Consider the following 15,907-nt stretch of genomic DNA (forward strand, 5'->3'; position numbering starts at 1 on the left):
GGCTCTCGTTACGCGGGTTAATATACATGTAATTACGATACCACTTGCCGCTTGACCTTCGTCATCATCGATCTTCAATCCTACACACTCTCAACCCGGACGCACGTAGCAAGCCACAGTTTGATGGATAGTCGAACGGTAGCGCACGGCCGAACTTGACAATACTGCCATAGCGTGTTTTAAGCATCGTTTCCGCCAGCCCGAAGCCACCGGACAACCTCAGCGACGATGTTCTGTCTACGAAGGTAAGACCTGCGGTCCTCGAAAGAAGAAAAGCACAACATCAGAGCGCAGAAACTGGGATCAAGAATCTGACATTCAATATCTTCTAGTTGGCTTCCGCTCCTCTTCATCCCGACAAACGCCTCGCCTCTATTCATCATTTCCTTCGTGGCGCTAACATATACCATTCACCGGCCATGCATCTACTGTTCCGCGCTCCTGCTCATTCTATTCGCATCATCCTGCCACTGGTCCGACCGGTGTATTTTCGATCTACGAAGCAACTGGTTTGCGCCACGCTATAGCTCCCAGTCTGGCGGAGAATACGCACCTATGTCCGGAAACGCCACAATGGAAGCACCACTTCCTGGTGATAGCCTTGCCAGCTTTGTGTTCGACACAGTCAACTCCACTGCGAAGGTTCTGGCTGGAGCAGCCATGGACAGTGCGCAGCAAAGTCTTGGGATTGAGTCGCGGCCCGATGAATGGACTGGCGTTGGGTTAGAATGGTTGCGCAGTTTGCTGGGACGGCAGGAGTGGACCCTTCCTTGCATTGATGTTAAGGTCCGACTATAAAGGGCTTGGGGCCTGGAAATGCCGGATGACATTGGAAGGGAAGAAAAGGAATTGTGGGCGTCGTCTTTTTTATCTCCGAACGCGTGTGATGAGAACCCGCAAAATGATTATACATACTAGTTGACATGAATTTCAGTGGCTTATTGGCCTGTTGAAAATGTACATTGATGGGAGTCGACTAGTTAAAACGAAAGTGCTTAAAAGATCATTGACTTTGACCTGCGGATGAACTCAGCATTAGGGTCGTAGTTGCGAGCTAAAAGCCAAAGCAACACTCCTTTAGAGCCAGGTAGCGGAGCAATCTAAACCACTAAGAATAAACAGGTAATGGGGTGATCGCAGGAAAGAAAAATCTAATGGGACTATGAACGGTTGAATGCTATACGACCAACCTTGGAAGGTAATGATGATATGTCACAGAGAAAGGCTTCAAAGGCAAAATGGATATGGGAAGCCCACTCGGCTATCTCAAATATATGCATTGGAGCTAGTGCACACAGGAACTGTCTGAGAGGCATCAAACTTGGTACTTAGTATGGCGCTAGGCTTCATCTCCGACAAAGCCACAAAGAGACGTGACAAAGAAGAAGCAGTGATATTAGTATCAAGAGCAGTGACACATATACCTAGAGCTTGAAGAAAGTTGTTCACCTGCGGAATGCAGGCAGCGCAAGAACAAATCTAAAATATATCTCATCAGTACGAAAGATCGGTTTGAAAGACCACTTCATTCTGAGCCTTGGAAGTAGAGGGCAAGAAGACAAATAGGAGTGAACAAGTCTTACTTCACCTAGTCCTCCTGAGAGGCAACGCTGTAACGCAGTAGTATCTCCACCTGAGATGGCTGAAAGAATACATGTGAGTGTTCCTGTCAGACCAATACATGCGACGGCATTACATGTTGGTGGCGCTTGTTCGATGGCGAGTTCATTATTCACTGGCACTGGAAAGATATCAGTCTGTTGACCCGGAGATGTGAGTCATGAACTTTGAATAATGAAATGGCTCTCATACTGAACATACCGTGTGTATAGATCCGATGGTCTGGTGCACGAGGCGTTACCATGCCAGTGGTTAAGCTAGAGGCGAGGGCAAGGGCCGTAACATTGATCCGCATTTCAAGTGCTGAGTATATTATCAAGGTATCTGTGGATTTTGACGTTCAACGGGGATTTTCAAGGAAACTTTGAATGATGGGATCAAGCATATACTGCGGATTCTGGGGCAGTCCCGCTCGACTATATACATATCTTGACATTAGAGTTTGTCAAAGGAAGCTCGCAGTTTGTTCCGCACCGGAGATGTACCAAGCTGTGGGTATCACACCCATAGGAACCAAGTCCAGGAGAGAGACAAACGGGGATGAATGGTCGCACCGGGTCACATTGAGGGTCTATTCAAATGTCTTGTCCGTCAACATCATTACAGGGTATCCATTATAGATATGAAGAGAACTTGATTATCGGACAGGGAAATTATAACCTAAGTACATGATGGAGAGGTATCTGACAATTGAAACACAAAATCATGCCCACGGCAAGGCCAAGGAAACCCTAGACAAGGGCCAAGTTGGGGAGAATTGACCAGGCAAGCCGCCGAAGACGTAAAGAGAAATAAAGCAATTAATCGTGAAACATGACCCAGAGGAATGTGGTATCACAACGTCGAGAGATCTATTCATCATTGACGGGCTTGTCACGAGAAAGAATCTAACGCCTCGGAGAGTCTGAAGACAGTTGAACGGGGGTTGTATGTATTGAATAAAAGACAGCGAAATCTGCAAAATGACGAGATAGAAATGGCAATACAATCAATTGTAACCACTCCCGACGGGCAGAGGCCAGTCGTCTTCGGTAATACTGCTCCAGAAGGCCCAGACGCCAATGACGGCGAGCAGGGTAAAGAAGGTCTCAAACAAGGTACCGTTGATTGCATGGCTGGAAGCCTCGCAGAGGTGAACACTGATCACGTATTGGAAGATCTGGCCAATAGCGAACAAGAGAGCAGCGCCGGTAAGATAAACTGCGAATAAGGGTATTAGCGAACAACTCTCCGAGCGGATTTTCGTCAAGAACTTACGCATAGGCCGGTACTCTCCCAGAACCCGCAAAACCAGGATAGTTTCGAGGACAAAGAACACAAAAAGACAGACCAGCGGGAACAGTTGGTACAAGACGTAGAGAGCAATGTTGCGGTAAGTGTCCTTGTTCGCCACGAAATGGCCGGACCAATTAAATGCCGTATCCAGGGCGATATAGCCAGTACCGATGAAGAGCACAATGGCGGACGCGGAAATTAGGCCAATCGAGGCCGCCGTGCCATCATCGAGTAGCTGGAAACCCACAAACGCATTCAACAGCAGGATCCAGCAAGTAGCAGTGATTGCTCCAAGGTGGACCGCCGAGAAACCCTAGAAATCTCCTGTCAGGTCTCCAATCATAACACAAAAAGCACCGCCTTCGAAGGATCCGTCAATCTCTTACCTTTCGGACTGAATCTTCGATTGGAAGTCCACCCACGGTGAAGACCTCACAGATCTCAATAATTATGTATCCTAGCAGAAACAGTTGAATCTCCCTTTCAATCCACACCGTCAGTTTCTTCCCTTGCGGCCAATATAATTCCGGGAGGGGTATGCGTACCGACGCCCGACGGCGGCATGCTTCTTGTCCGACCTCCATAGCATAAAGAGTGATGCCAAGATGGCAATGAACGCGATCAGAATAGATCCTGTATTCCGAGTTAACACACCACTCCAGACCTATTGTATCCCAACAGTTCATACCCAAGTTGGCGAGATATCGACCCCCACTCAGACTGATACCTTCCAGTGCGCATCCATCGAAATTCTTATTGGGCGGCTGATTGACCAGAAAGAGCTAAACACCATGAAAATCTTGGGTCAGTTTGGCTGTGTTTGGCGCGGTGGTTCAGGATAAGGTCTCACGAACATTGCAGACGGGTAATGTCGAGTCGCGACAGAAGTCCTGTGATACCCAAGGGTGGTCAGCGGGGGTTGCGATCTACTGAGCGAAGCATGGAATGTCCAGAGCGAACTCCTAGGTGTTGAACTCACCTTGAAATTGCCGAATTGAGTTGAGCCCATGGTGACAATGATAGGATCACGGTCGGACGGGTCCCGGTCGCGATAAAGGACGTATTGAGTGGATGGGGACGGGGAACCGGAGCGTCCCCTGACCCGCGCTTTAGAAATCGGACGCGATTGGAGGGGACGAGTGGTGTTGAAAGAGAGGTCGAGAAGAGGCTCCAGCGAAGGACGAGCTACAAACGAGAGAGTCAATGCGTGAGAGAGAGTGAATGAGGCGATTCCAAGGTTTGGGCTCGGAAATTGGCGCTAGTCGGTGGACTAGGCTAAAGGTGGAATAAAGGCTTGGGACTGGGAAAATCTTGGAAACTGAAATTTGCGAATTACAATATTGACTAAATAATTATCTAAAACCGTTTAATAAAATTGAAGATGAATTCCATGGCGAAGACTCAGCATAACCGGTGGTTCACGATCTTTGGGTCGAAGACTCTAAGAATAGGATGTCTGCTTACGACATTTGCACATCTAGCACAGACCATGAGTCGATCGACATTGAAGAAGGGGAATAAGTGGATAACTGCAGGTGAATTCGGTAGTAAACGTAAAATAAAATAAAAACCATTGGATCTATATCTTCGCCCTTGCGTTACAACTAATCGGACGTGGTCGACGGGGCGACCGTACAAAATCAAATTTACGGTACCTTTTCCCCTTAATACGGTTGACTTCACAACTTGATCAATGTCCTCAGATGTCCCACACGGGAGATCAGCGCGGCTTAGCTTAACACACATCCTCAACTACTAGCTCTTTGCCATCATGCTCTCCAAGATCCAGTTTCAACGTACGCCCAAATAGCTCCAAAAGCATCTCGAAACAGGATTTCGTAATGGCGGGGTCGTATCGACCCTTGCTGAGCTCATCCCGAATAAAAGCATCTATGCATGATCAGCACCGAGTTCTGATTCCACAAGAAGTAACGAATAAACTTACGCTGAGCCCAGGCAACTTCATAGAAACTGAACAAGACTCCCTTCTCATGAAGCGTCTTTCGAATCAAATCACGGCCCTCGGGAGGGACATGGGTGTCATTCTTGCCGAAGATCTAAGTATTGTTAGCATTTAACATATATAGTGCCCACCGCCAGGGCGATAAAGACAAAAGACTGAAGAAAGAGGGAAATATACCATCAGAAGCTCGCCCTTGATATCCCCAGTTCTCTCAAGGCTGTCATCATTCTTGCCCGCAGCGAGGGTCTTGCTGTGGATATCCGTCGCAAAGTAACACACAGCCGCTTTGATCCGACTATCGAGTGCACAGCGGTACGCAAGATGCCCACCCAGACACATGCCAGTGGCACCGACCCGGCCATTGCAAGTGGGCAGCGAGAGGAGGTAGTCCACAGTCAGACTAGCGTCTTCGTCATAGGCAGCCAATTTCTATTGCGACGGAGTCAGCCACAATCCTGACCAAGGAACCCGAAAATAAGCCAATTCAATGCACAAAATATCATCCGACTAACCTTGCTGATCTTCCACGCGTTGCCCTTGTCCGTGTCCTCTGCATTATACTGCAAGGGCTCGGGGCCCGTGAATTCGTGGTAACTCGATGGCGCCGCACAGATGTAGCCTTGACCAGCAATTTGGCGAGCAAAGCGCGCCACAGGTCCCGTTACTAGGATAATTTGTGAGATCCTCGTTCTTGGAGCACAATGGCTTGGACTTGGCTAGCGGTGCCTACCTTGATAAATCTCGCTGAAGACAACCACTCCTGGGAACCGTGCTTTAGGATATCCTGGAATTGTGGGGTGAAAGACGTAGATCCCTGGCAAGGAGTCAGTAGGCGAATATATATGCAGATATGCAACTGTACTAGCGTGAAGCTCATGGCAACCAGGTAGGGTGGGAGGGAGTACACATACCCATGGACCCCTGTCCATCGGCCGTGGTGGGGACCTCGTGAAATGATTCTTGGACGAGCATGATGACGCTTGCTCAGAATTACTTCGTTCTTTTTCTGTCTCAAGATTGGTTAAGAAATCTGGAGCTGCAAGCGTAAATTGATGGAGTGAAGCTACTTATCGATAAGCTCCAAGATCGCGGGGCCAAATCGATTACATCAGCAGGGCATGATTTTGTGAAATGCCCCTGATGCTAAATTAAAAATGAACATCACACTACAAGCTGACTGATAACAGAACAGAAAAAAGAGAGGGAAAAAGAAAACCCAGGAATCAATTGAATATTATACAAGAAACAGAAGGCTGAACGGTCACTGCCAAAGTAATCGCTCCGAGTGCCAGAGCGACTATACCAGGCAAGCATTATAAAAAAGGTATCCCGAGTTGTGTGCAAGTGAATTCTCCTAGAAGTGTATACGGCGTTTTTCGTGGGCCCATGGGCATAAGCAAAATGGCCCTTGGACCCGCTGTACAAAGTTATGGATCAGGGGAAGGGAAATGCCGTCGTCGGCGGACTAGAATTAGATGACGTACTGTGACAATACTGTGAGTATTGATTCGCAAAACAGCTGAATGGGGATGTACTCACGGGAATGAAGAGGTAGGGCACCTCCCGCTCATACTGGAGCCAGGCCTCGCCGTACTTGGTCCGGCACCGCTGGATATCACGCAGAGCACGGTGGGAAATCATGCAGGCGAAGAAGAGCGGGTAGAACCACGGGAAGGGGCTGGAGAAGCCGGTGATCAGGCCCCAGTTCAGGGCAAAGTAAAGATCGCAAGTGTAGTGGATCTTGCGGGCTTTGCCGTCTAAAGGGAGCAATTAGTATGGGCATTGTTGTGCGCCGGGCAAATTAAATTGTACTTACACCACCCATCAACAAGAATCTTGGAGCCATCGTCGGCAGTAATAGTCTTCGGGTTCTCCACGGTTTGCCATGGGAGCTGAGGGAAAGTGTTACGCTTGACCATTGTGCCGCGCTCCTGCTGGCGAAATCGGTTCTTCTGGCTATTGGTAGTGTCCCAAACCCAGTAAACAAAGAGATAGGCGATGTAGAGGAAGGCAAGGAAGAAGCGGTTCCAGTGGTATTCGGCGGGGTCGTGGTTAGCCAGGTAGATAGTGCAGTGGCAGTAGCTCAGAGGCACGCCGGCCAAATTCCAGAAGATGAGCATGAAACCCCACTTCTCGTAGTACATGTCCCTGAATTTTAAGTAAGCTACACGATCCCAAGTAAGTTTAGAAGTAGGACCTACCAGGTGGACACAATGCACTCCTCACCCTTGGAGCAGGCATTGGCGTACAGAAAGTGTGCCATGACAAGGAACATCACTTCACCGGAAACGTAGCCGTAGACCTCGTACTGGCGAGCAGCCGCGCCCATGGAAAGGAACAGCAGAATGAACCACGGCAGACGAACCTCAAAGAACATCTTGAAGTCAAGGATGCCAAACATGCGCGGGTTAAGCTCGGCACCCATGAAAAAGTCATAAATCGGGGACCCAGTCATACGGTGCTGGGCGCCGCGAGCCAGAGCCGAGAAGTAGGCAACAATGGAGACCAAGAAGCCCGACAAGATAGCAACGCTGAGTAGGGGACCAAACTCATCAATAATTGTGTAGAGCTTGAAGAGACCGGTGAAATGGAGAACCAGCACTAGAATAATGCTAGTGTAGAAAGACCACACAGCTGAGCAGTAGTAGGGCAGCTGCTTGTTGCCCGAATGCGGCAACGAACGGCCGGTGACAGAGATACCAGGAAGCAGCACGTAGCAAGCACCTTCGAAGATGAAAAAGACCCAGTAGATAACCCATGCCTTGAGCGACGGGAAAGCACCAGTGTATACCAAATGCGCCATGTGGCTGAAGAAGTCAGAGAAACTCTGCCCCTCCTCCCGGGTAGGGAATTTGCCATCATAGTAAGTCGCACCAATCCACATGTAGTACATGAGCATGGGGAAACCGATCATCATGGCCGAGACACCCAGGGAACCGCCGAACTCATAATGTCCGCTGTAGTCGATCTTGGGATCGAGTCCCTCCTCCCAACCGTCCACGATGCGAGACTTGGATTTGGGGGCAGCGGCCTTGCCATTGGTCTTCGACTTCAGCGGTGTATCATTCTCCTGCTCAATCTTGACCTTAGCAGAGGTGCGACGACGAGTGACCGACTTGGACCTGCTGGCAGTTGAGTCGGAGGCGTCGTTTTCGCTCCCATCAAAGGCAGAGCTGTGACGAGTACGCCGGCCAGGGGTCTCAATGAAACCGGGGCGATCCACCTTCCTAGATGATGCGAAAACAACAGTGTCAATGAGGAGTTCCCAAGGATCAAATTGGTTGAAATTGCAAATGGACAATGTAAACAATCCGCACGAGGGGGTTGAACGGGGGGTGGATCGCAAGTAAGATCCTGGAACGGCAACTCACTTGGGGGTTCTCCCGGTCTGGGAACGTGTGACAGTCATGATCACCGACTCGGAAGTCCAAGATCCGAGGGGAAAATGAGGGTGGAAAGTTGGGTAAGGGGAAGATGGAAAAGAAGATGTGGGAAAAGGAAAAACAGGAATGTTTACATTTAGGTGTACCTAGCGTGTACCTTTCCGCCCACTGGAGTATGCGGTCGGTACGGCAAAAATACACTTGCAGAATTACGGCGCGCCTCTTCCGCACTACGTGGAACCTTTGGTTCCCCCACAGTGTCCTAGCTTTGCTAAAGTCAACATCAATTCTGGTGGGAACTTATTGGAGGAGGCCAAGCAATTCAATTAATTAATTTTGAATCCGAAGTCTATCACTATCTATCGTCGAAATGTTGACTTTTTGGGGTTGTCCTGCAGGGTCGATCCTGCGCCAAGCTTGTCGTTCCTTACGGCAATGCATCAATTGGGTTTCTTCTAGCGCTTACTTTCAGGGTATGAACCTGCAGCTATATGTACTTACTCTTCACGCCCTAGATAGATAAATGTACATATACGTTAGCTTAAATATGTACTCGGATTGTTAAAGGATAATATTGATCAAGTAATCAATCGAGACCAAATATCTATTGTATATTTATTTTCTTTTCAGGTATTCGACATCAATTCAAAATGTTGGGACTGGAATGTGGGCCCGGAGCCGAGACTGATTGCAACAGACAATCCCAAATGTTCTATAGCATAACAGATGAAAATAGTGTATTGTAATGGTGGCAAGAGAAACCAGGAAAGACAGATGACGAGACTCCACGGCGTTCTTCGATACACAGTCACTCGAGATTTCTATTAAGAATAAGCGTATTCAATGATTTGAGGACCGAAAAGCCCGACTTATGCACCTCGGTGGCTGTTAGTGGACATCAGTGTGATCTTGTTCTTTTTCTTTTTCTTGCCACCACTTGCTGGGCCAGATGTAGGTGGATGAGCATCAGGGGCCGTTAGAGCCATTATCTCAGACTCTTGCTGGGCTAGCAGCTCATCCTCCCATCCATTCAACCATCCGTCACTTGGCGCCCCGTGTTGAGCTTCCAAGCTCGGAGAGAGCGAGCCGATAGCTGCTGTACCCCAAACAGTGCGGGTGCCAGGGGGGCTAGTAGAAGGAGAAGCCAATGCTCCGAATTGAGAGGAAACGCGGGGCGGAGAGGCGGAGGAAGTGCCAGTATCAAAAAGGGTGGGGTCATTGCCGGCCAGCGGTTGAAAGTCATGGGCAGAGAAGGGCGCTTCGCTGGCACTTCCAATACTTGGTCGCTTGCGGCGTGCTGCGGCCCATCGTTTATCATCCTCTTCTTTCTCTGCACGAATGCGATCTTTTTCTTCGCGGGCTTCTTTCTCGCGATTGCGCTTTCGCCTCCGCTCAGTCTCAGTACGGAATCGCGACAGAACTTCCGGTACAACCACATCTCGCCAGTCGCATTCAAGGAAATTAACCTCACACCCGTAAGGTAGATGTCCCAAATATTTGACTCGCTTGCGAAGTTCGTCATCAACAATGTGACCTGTTGAAATGTGTTCTACCCGAGGCAGTATAGTTGCAGGGAAAGAAGCATATTCGCTGAAGGCCGCTTTCAAAATTCGAATGTCAAGAGACGACAGATAGAACTGCGGCAAGGCTTGATAGAAGTAGTATGGTTCGTCTGGCGGATGAGAGCCTTGAGCCTCTTTGCCCCTGGCTTTGGGCCGCGATTTCGAGTTGAAGTCTGGGTTCAACCGCGTTTTATCCATAGTCTCTGATAGTTGATCTGTTTCGTCAGAAGTTGCTGGCGTCGATGCGGAGTCTGCGGATTGGTGATGATCAGTGACGGGACCGGGCACTGAGTCAGTGACACCACTGGCAAATGAAATGACGGAATCTGAGGCTCCCGTCGCGCTAATCTCAGGCTCCATTGCGGGTTCGTTGGCCGACTTAGAGTTTGCAAGTTGGCGTAGAACATCTGGTGGATTACCAATGCCCTTCAGCTTCTCCTTGGCATCATGTATGTTGGAAACGGCCTTTCGGGTCCATGTATTCTCGTCGCCGAACAGAAGCTCATCCTCAACTGCTTGTCTGCGCAGATCTTCGACCTCGGAATCGTATTGAGACTTCATGTAGTCTTCGCCTCCTTTCATTATCCGAGCATAATCCGCAACCTCCGCTACGTGGTACCAGGGAATATCTTCCCCTCGTCCAATGGTTTCAGCACCATCGCGGGGTAGGGCAAGAGTACTACCGGGTTCTCGTTTTACTAGCCTTAGAACAACATCTCCCCCTTCGAAGGGAAGATCGCCCTCTTGTCCGCGGAACCATCGAACAGGACGAACCTCAGAAGCGTAAATAGAGTCCCAGCAGATCGGGCATTTCTTCCACCTAGGTCGTTTTTCCGGGGCTGAGTTGTCGTCATCTGACGAGTGCATATATCGAATGAGACAAGGAAGACAAAATATATGGCCACATCGAGCCATACGCGGCGCCACAGGTGTTGATAGACAAATGGGACAACTGGCCGCTTGGGTCTGCGCGGACACTAGCACCTGAAGAACCGACGCCCAGTCTAGATGGACATCGGCATTGGCTGCCTGAGAATGGTAATTTCGATCCGGGGAGACAATAAATCGGTAGTTGGCATGAACATAACGTGCCTTGTCTACGGCATGGTACCCGGATCCCGCTCCCCATGTATTGTAGCGCCGAGTATTGCGAGGCGGTGGTTGATATTGTGGGCGTGGTGGGAGAGAAAAGTTCATCAAGTGAGTTATGGACGTTTGTCCTTTGCGGCTATTGGTTGATTTCATCACGGCCTGAGCATTGGTAGGGTCAGTAGGCAACGCTCGAATGTGAACGACCCTAGATCACCCACCGATTCGCTATATTCGTCATCATCCAATAACCGAGGTTTCTTCTGGTGTTTATGTTGATTCTTTCGACCTTGGGTGTTCCGTGCAGTGGGCAGATTCCTTGAAGACGATCCAGCTCCAAAACTTCCAGAGCCTCCTACACGCCGCTGAGTGTTGATGTCGATTGAAGCTGTTGAATGGAATGCTGCAGGCGCGGCTGGGGCATTTGAGATATTTAATGCTTTGGAGGAAGGGGGATTCTGTCCTGCATTAGACGACATTTCCAAGTCGGTATTCTCCAGAAGCGCAGTTTGGAAGAAAGAAAATGCTAGATGGTCAAAATTGCTCCGACAAATCAAAGGTGATTTGATCCTTGGGATGGGCGAACGAGGGGCCAGGGTCTTTGGACAAACCCGCCTAATCAGGGCAAACGAGGATGAACGGGACTAGCCATTCACAGCGGCCCTAGTAGCAGAGCACGCTGAGCTGTAAGAATAGAATGAGCCTCAAGAGGCCATCTAAGAATATAGAGAGCGACCAAAAAAGCCAAGAGGATTCAAAGATCCGAGAGGCAAGTATTGGAGGGGCATGTCATCGGACAGCACGTGTTTATGACTCAGCACGGCTTAACTAATCACCACCTTGACTCTGCACTTCAGCTTCGCTTCGGCAAAAGAGCGGATTAATTATAGAGGCTATTACTCGCCTGCCAACCTTTCCATTCACCACTCTGGCCGCTTTGACCACCGGCCCCCCAAATCTATCTATATTAACCTTTGATGTGAGCATCCAGGCACAGAGCTCCTTGTTTGGTATTCTTTTCGCGCATTGCGGTCGTTTCCTAACTCCTGCGCCTTCAGCATTTGGAATACTCCAACCCTTATATTAATTTACCTTCCCCCGGACGCCCTTCACGAAACCACTCTCAACCGCAGGAAAGAGGCCAACATGGCTGCATAAGCATAGTTGAGGCATCCGGTTTTGGCTTATCTTGCTTTCCTCCGCGCATGGCTCCCATTGAGGCAACGCGTGGCTAAACGGTGAAGGCAACTCTTTTCTTTCTTGAGCTCTGGTCAAGATGAACCACCAGTTACCCGCGATGCCCCATGGGCAGCCACCCATGGGGCCGTCAAGGAGACAACAGGAGTATCCCTACAATCCAGGTCCGCTCAACATGCGCTCCCCACTGTATATGGGGGGGTATCCGCCACACATGAATGGGATGAGTGGGATGAACAATATGAATGGCATGAATGGCATGAATGGCCATATGCCTCCTGCATATATGCCGCAACAATACTCTCCTTCGTGGTATCCATATGGTCCGGCACAGCTTCCCCCACGTCCCTACCATCAGCCTTATGGCCCGATGATGGTATCCATGTACCCGCCCTCACATCACGTCGTGGCACCGAGTCATCTTCCTCCACAGACCTTACCCATGCAACCCCCGGCATCAACACCGCTGCAATCAAGCATGTCCCCGTCAATTCCAGCACCACTTCAACCCGAGCTGCATGATCACACTGCCCTACCGCCACAACAACTTCAACAGTATCCCGTCGCTTCACCCCCGCCGCGATGGGACCCCAAGTCTGTGCCAGATCCCATACCAGAACCTAAACCAGCTTTTGCTGCACCAGTACGCTTCATTTCAAACTAGACCGATTTGCCTGGGCATAATCTAATCGTTTATATAGGTACCCTGGCTGTCAGTGCCTGATGTTTCCTTCCCCGCCAGAGTTGAAAGCCGTCGAAGGAGGAACCCTATGCGGGACTCTGTGGAATTCCCTAAGAAGGATGGGCGCTGGATAATCGGTCCGAGGAAGGGAGAGGTCGAGCAGCCCTTGGAGGAGGTCAAGCCCACAGACTTTGCAACCCATTTGATCTCTGAGCCTCTGACCCCAACGACCTCAGTTCCTCAATCGGATGCAAACTCAACTCAGCCTACCACTCCTTCATCTGCGGCGAAGTCAAATGCCCAGCAGAAAAACCCCAAGCCTGCCATTCCCGTCGTCCCAATAGTGCCAAATGTCCCAGGTACCCCGCGTCGACAGACTAAAGATAGCCCTAGCGCCACCGCGGAGACCCCCAAATCTCACGCAGTGACTGCCCCAGACAGCAATGTGGAGTCCACAACCGTCGATGAAGATTCATCCAAGCCATCCTCACCCGTCCGTGCCGCTGCTCCTAAGTCATGGGCGGAGCTTCTTCGGTCGCAGCAAGCCGCTAAGTCGGCTGGCGCCACAGCTTCGGCCCAGCCGAACAATGCGACTACACAGAAGAGTGAAACTCTTGCAGACATTTTGACCAGCCTTGGTGAAGATGTCACCAAATACAGTGACAAGATCGCTTTCCTCGAGCCTCGTGGATTGGTTAACACCGGGAACATGTGCTACATGAATTCAGTACTGCAGATCTTGGTCTCCTGCGTGCCTTTCCATCAGTTCCTTGACTATGTTGGTCGCAGATCCGCGCACAGCTTCCACAGTGATGTGCCCTTGATCGATGCCCTGATAATGTTCATGCGGGAATTCCGTGTCATCGATGCGGCCACTTCGGAAGAGCAGCTGAAGATGCGATTGAAACCTAATGAATTAGAGAAGTACGGTGACGCTTTTGTTCCCGAGTTCGTGTATGAAATGATCCGGCAATTGCCTCGCTTTAGAGACATGCGGCGCGGTCACCAGCAGGATGCTCAGGAGTTTTTGGGCTTTCTCCTTGAAGAGCTTCATGAAGAGTGTGACCGTGCTGCCCAACATGCTCGAAAGGCCGAAGAGGCACAGCGTGCTGAAGGTGCTATGGATGGCACGTCCGGTGATGGATGGCTGGAGGTTGGCCATAAGCAAAAAGCAGCCATGACTCAGTCATCTGGGGCTCACGCATCTGAATCACCTGTCACAAGAATATTCGGAGGCAAGCTACGATCCGAGTTCAAGGTGCCGGGTAACAAGACCTCGGTCACTATGGAGCCTTACCAGCCTCTGCAACTTGACATTGGATCTCCTGAAGTCCACAACATCATCGATGCTTTGAAGGGACTGACAAAGCCTGAGAGCATCCAGGGTGATTTCAATTCTTCTCGTGGGCCCAATGTCACCGCGACTAAGCAGATTTTTATTGAGACCATGCCCCCGGTTCTTATTCTTCATCTTAAGCGTTTCCAGTATGATAGTTTGACTGGAGCCACCCAAAAGATTTGGAAGAAGGTTGGCTACCCACTTGACTTGGAGATCCCCCGGGAGGTTTTCCCTGCCCATCGGCGCAATGCTTTAACCGCTTCCGGTGGTCTTCCTCAGTACCGTCTTATGGGTGTCATTTACCACCACGGAATGAATGCTAGCGGCGGTCACTACACTGTCGATGTGAGACGACAAGATGGGCGTGAGTGGATCCGCATGGATGATACTGTCATCCGCCGCGTTCGCAGCGAAGATGTGGCAGAAGCTGGCGGTGAGGAGGACCCCAAAGTGCTCGCAGCCGCCTTAGAACAACACAAACACGACAAGAATCCTCGTGGAAATATCTTTGATCACATTGACCAGGATGCCATGGATTCGGCGGACAGCGACAAAGGCTGGAGCCAAGTCAATGGAAACGGATCTAGCAACCATGCAAGCAAGAAGTCTGTCAACGGTATTACCGCCTCTCCTGCTACCTCCTCGGGTGTCCGAACTCCCCTGGGTAGATATGGTTCTCGCGACAACCGTGTCGCCTACCTGTTGTTTTACCAGCGAATGGCTTGATTTTTGGGCAATCTTGGGCGTGATCCCATTATTACTTGATACATTCCAGTCTATTATCTCCGAAAGCTGTGTCTCACGGCCGGATCCGTTTCACTCGTCATTTACTCATTATCATCTTCATCTTTCCCCTTTGAGAGCATCGTACCCATACCCCCTGGTTGGTGGCATAAACTATGAGCCATGCCATTTTCATTGGTTTCATGACATCCAGGCCTTAGAGCTCTTGCAGGGCTCGCATACTATTTGGTCTCATCGACTGTGCAAAAGAATGTCACCCAGCCGATTTGCGACTATCAGCTGCTTTCGAAGTTCCTTTTACATTCGAAGACATTTCCTTGGTAACTCAGGGCTGAGTGATATAGCTGGGAAGGCGGACCCAGTATCCTTGTCCTTTAAAGATCCCAAGGAAGCGTCATTGAGACAGCTTTTGTAGTCTGTTGTCTTGTCTCATCAAGCACTAGTCAAAAAGACTCTATCTCAATTTTGCCCAAACCATTGGATCATCTCAGTTGCCCGCTGCCACTGGGTGGTATGTGGTTCCCTCCCCCCTGGACCCTCCCTACTTGTCATCTTGAACACCTGTTTGTTTCTTAGCCCCCGCCATTTTCTGGATTGTATCTTATGGGATTTCAGATCCGGTTCATACCCTGCGTATTTAACTTTGTTTTTATCTTTTCCTGTTCTCATGGCTAGCCATGTCGCTTCATGACCGTCCCAGGTCGGCAGAAGACACCGGCGATGAGAATTTGTTGTTACCACCCCCTTTTTCCTTATTGTATTTGACTGCGCCATGGGGCATGTGGCGTGGATTGGGGGATATGTGACGACGTCATGAATTTCCTTGTTTGTTTTTCCCCCATAGATCGTGGAAGATGAGAACCAGTGGTGCCCATGGTGGTGTTGTCAGCTGACGCAGGGCAAATAGCATCTGCCCGATGCTACGGCCTTTTGGCTTCATAGTCACTTGTTGAAGAAGAATGCCCGTTTGCCCGTTGAATGGAGGTCGTTGTTGTTTATATCTAATGGGGTATACTTCATAGTCCATTGGAGAAAGTGTGAATGCGCAGAGAA

The 15,907-nt window shown here is 49.8% G+C and overlaps 6 protein-coding genes across 6 annotated transcripts; 2 read left to right on the plus strand and 4 right to left on the minus strand.

The window, feature by feature from the left end:
• Positions 1 to 228: 228 nt before the first annotated feature.
• N7484_005655 (uncharacterized protein) lies at positions 229 to 798 on the plus strand (the record flags this gene model as incomplete). Its single annotated transcript, XM_057116074.1, has 2 exons — positions 229 to 245; positions 333 to 798. 2 exons carry the CDS (start codon positions 229 to 231, stop codon positions 796 to 798), a joined length of 483 nt encoding a protein of 160 aa, XP_056971957.1.
• A 1,810-nt stretch (positions 799 to 2,608) lies between these two features.
• Positions 2,609 to 3,904, minus strand: N7484_005656 (chitin synthase export chaperone; the record flags this gene model as incomplete). Its single annotated transcript, XM_057116075.1, has 6 exons — positions 2,609 to 2,820; positions 2,878 to 3,208; positions 3,282 to 3,371; positions 3,441 to 3,677; positions 3,750 to 3,821; positions 3,875 to 3,904. 6 exons carry the CDS (start codon positions 3,902 to 3,904, stop codon positions 2,609 to 2,611), a joined length of 972 nt encoding a protein of 323 aa, XP_056971958.1.
• Positions 3,905 to 4,630: 726 nt separating this feature from the next.
• N7484_005657 (dienelactone hydrolase family protein) lies at positions 4,631 to 5,830 on the minus strand (the record flags this gene model as incomplete). The annotated part of the gene is made up of 6 exons (XM_057116076.1): positions 4,631 to 4,785; positions 4,841 to 4,952; positions 5,036 to 5,287; positions 5,371 to 5,522; positions 5,589 to 5,672; positions 5,770 to 5,830. The coding sequence occupies 6 exons, from the start codon at positions 5,828 to 5,830 to the stop codon at positions 4,631 to 4,633; spliced, it is 816 nt and encodes a 271-aa protein (XP_056971959.1).
• Positions 5,831 to 6,329: 499 nt separating this feature from the next.
• erg4 (c-24(28) sterol reductase) lies at positions 6,330 to 8,267 on the minus strand (the record flags this gene model as incomplete). Its single annotated transcript, XM_057116077.1, has 5 exons — positions 6,330 to 6,341; positions 6,398 to 6,615; positions 6,675 to 7,006; positions 7,060 to 8,085; positions 8,230 to 8,267. The coding sequence occupies 5 exons, from the start codon at positions 8,265 to 8,267 to the stop codon at positions 6,330 to 6,332; spliced, it is 1,626 nt and encodes a 541-aa protein (XP_056971960.1).
• Positions 8,268 to 9,110: 843 nt separating this feature from the next.
• Positions 9,111 to 11,371, minus strand: N7484_005659 (RING-type E3 ubiquitin transferase MAG2; the record flags this gene model as incomplete). Its single annotated transcript, XM_057116078.1, has 2 exons — positions 9,111 to 11,054; positions 11,114 to 11,371. The coding sequence occupies 2 exons, from the start codon at positions 11,369 to 11,371 to the stop codon at positions 9,111 to 9,113; spliced, it is 2,202 nt and encodes a 733-aa protein (XP_056971961.1).
• A 797-nt stretch (positions 11,372 to 12,168) lies between these two features.
• N7484_005660 (mRNA-binding ubiquitin-specific protease UBP3) lies at positions 12,169 to 14,836 on the plus strand (the record flags this gene model as incomplete). The annotated part of the gene is made up of 2 exons (XM_057116079.1): positions 12,169 to 12,732; positions 12,791 to 14,836. 2 exons carry the CDS (start codon positions 12,169 to 12,171, stop codon positions 14,834 to 14,836), a joined length of 2,610 nt encoding a protein of 869 aa, XP_056971962.1.
• Positions 14,837 to 15,907: the final 1,071 nt, after the last annotated feature.

Source organism: Penicillium longicatenatum, assembly GCF_028827895.1.
Source record: "Penicillium longicatenatum strain IBT 33135 chromosome Unknown contig_3_segment0_segment0, whole genome shotgun sequence".
NCBI lineage: Eukaryota > Fungi > Ascomycota > Eurotiomycetes > Eurotiales > Aspergillaceae > Penicillium > Penicillium longicatenatum.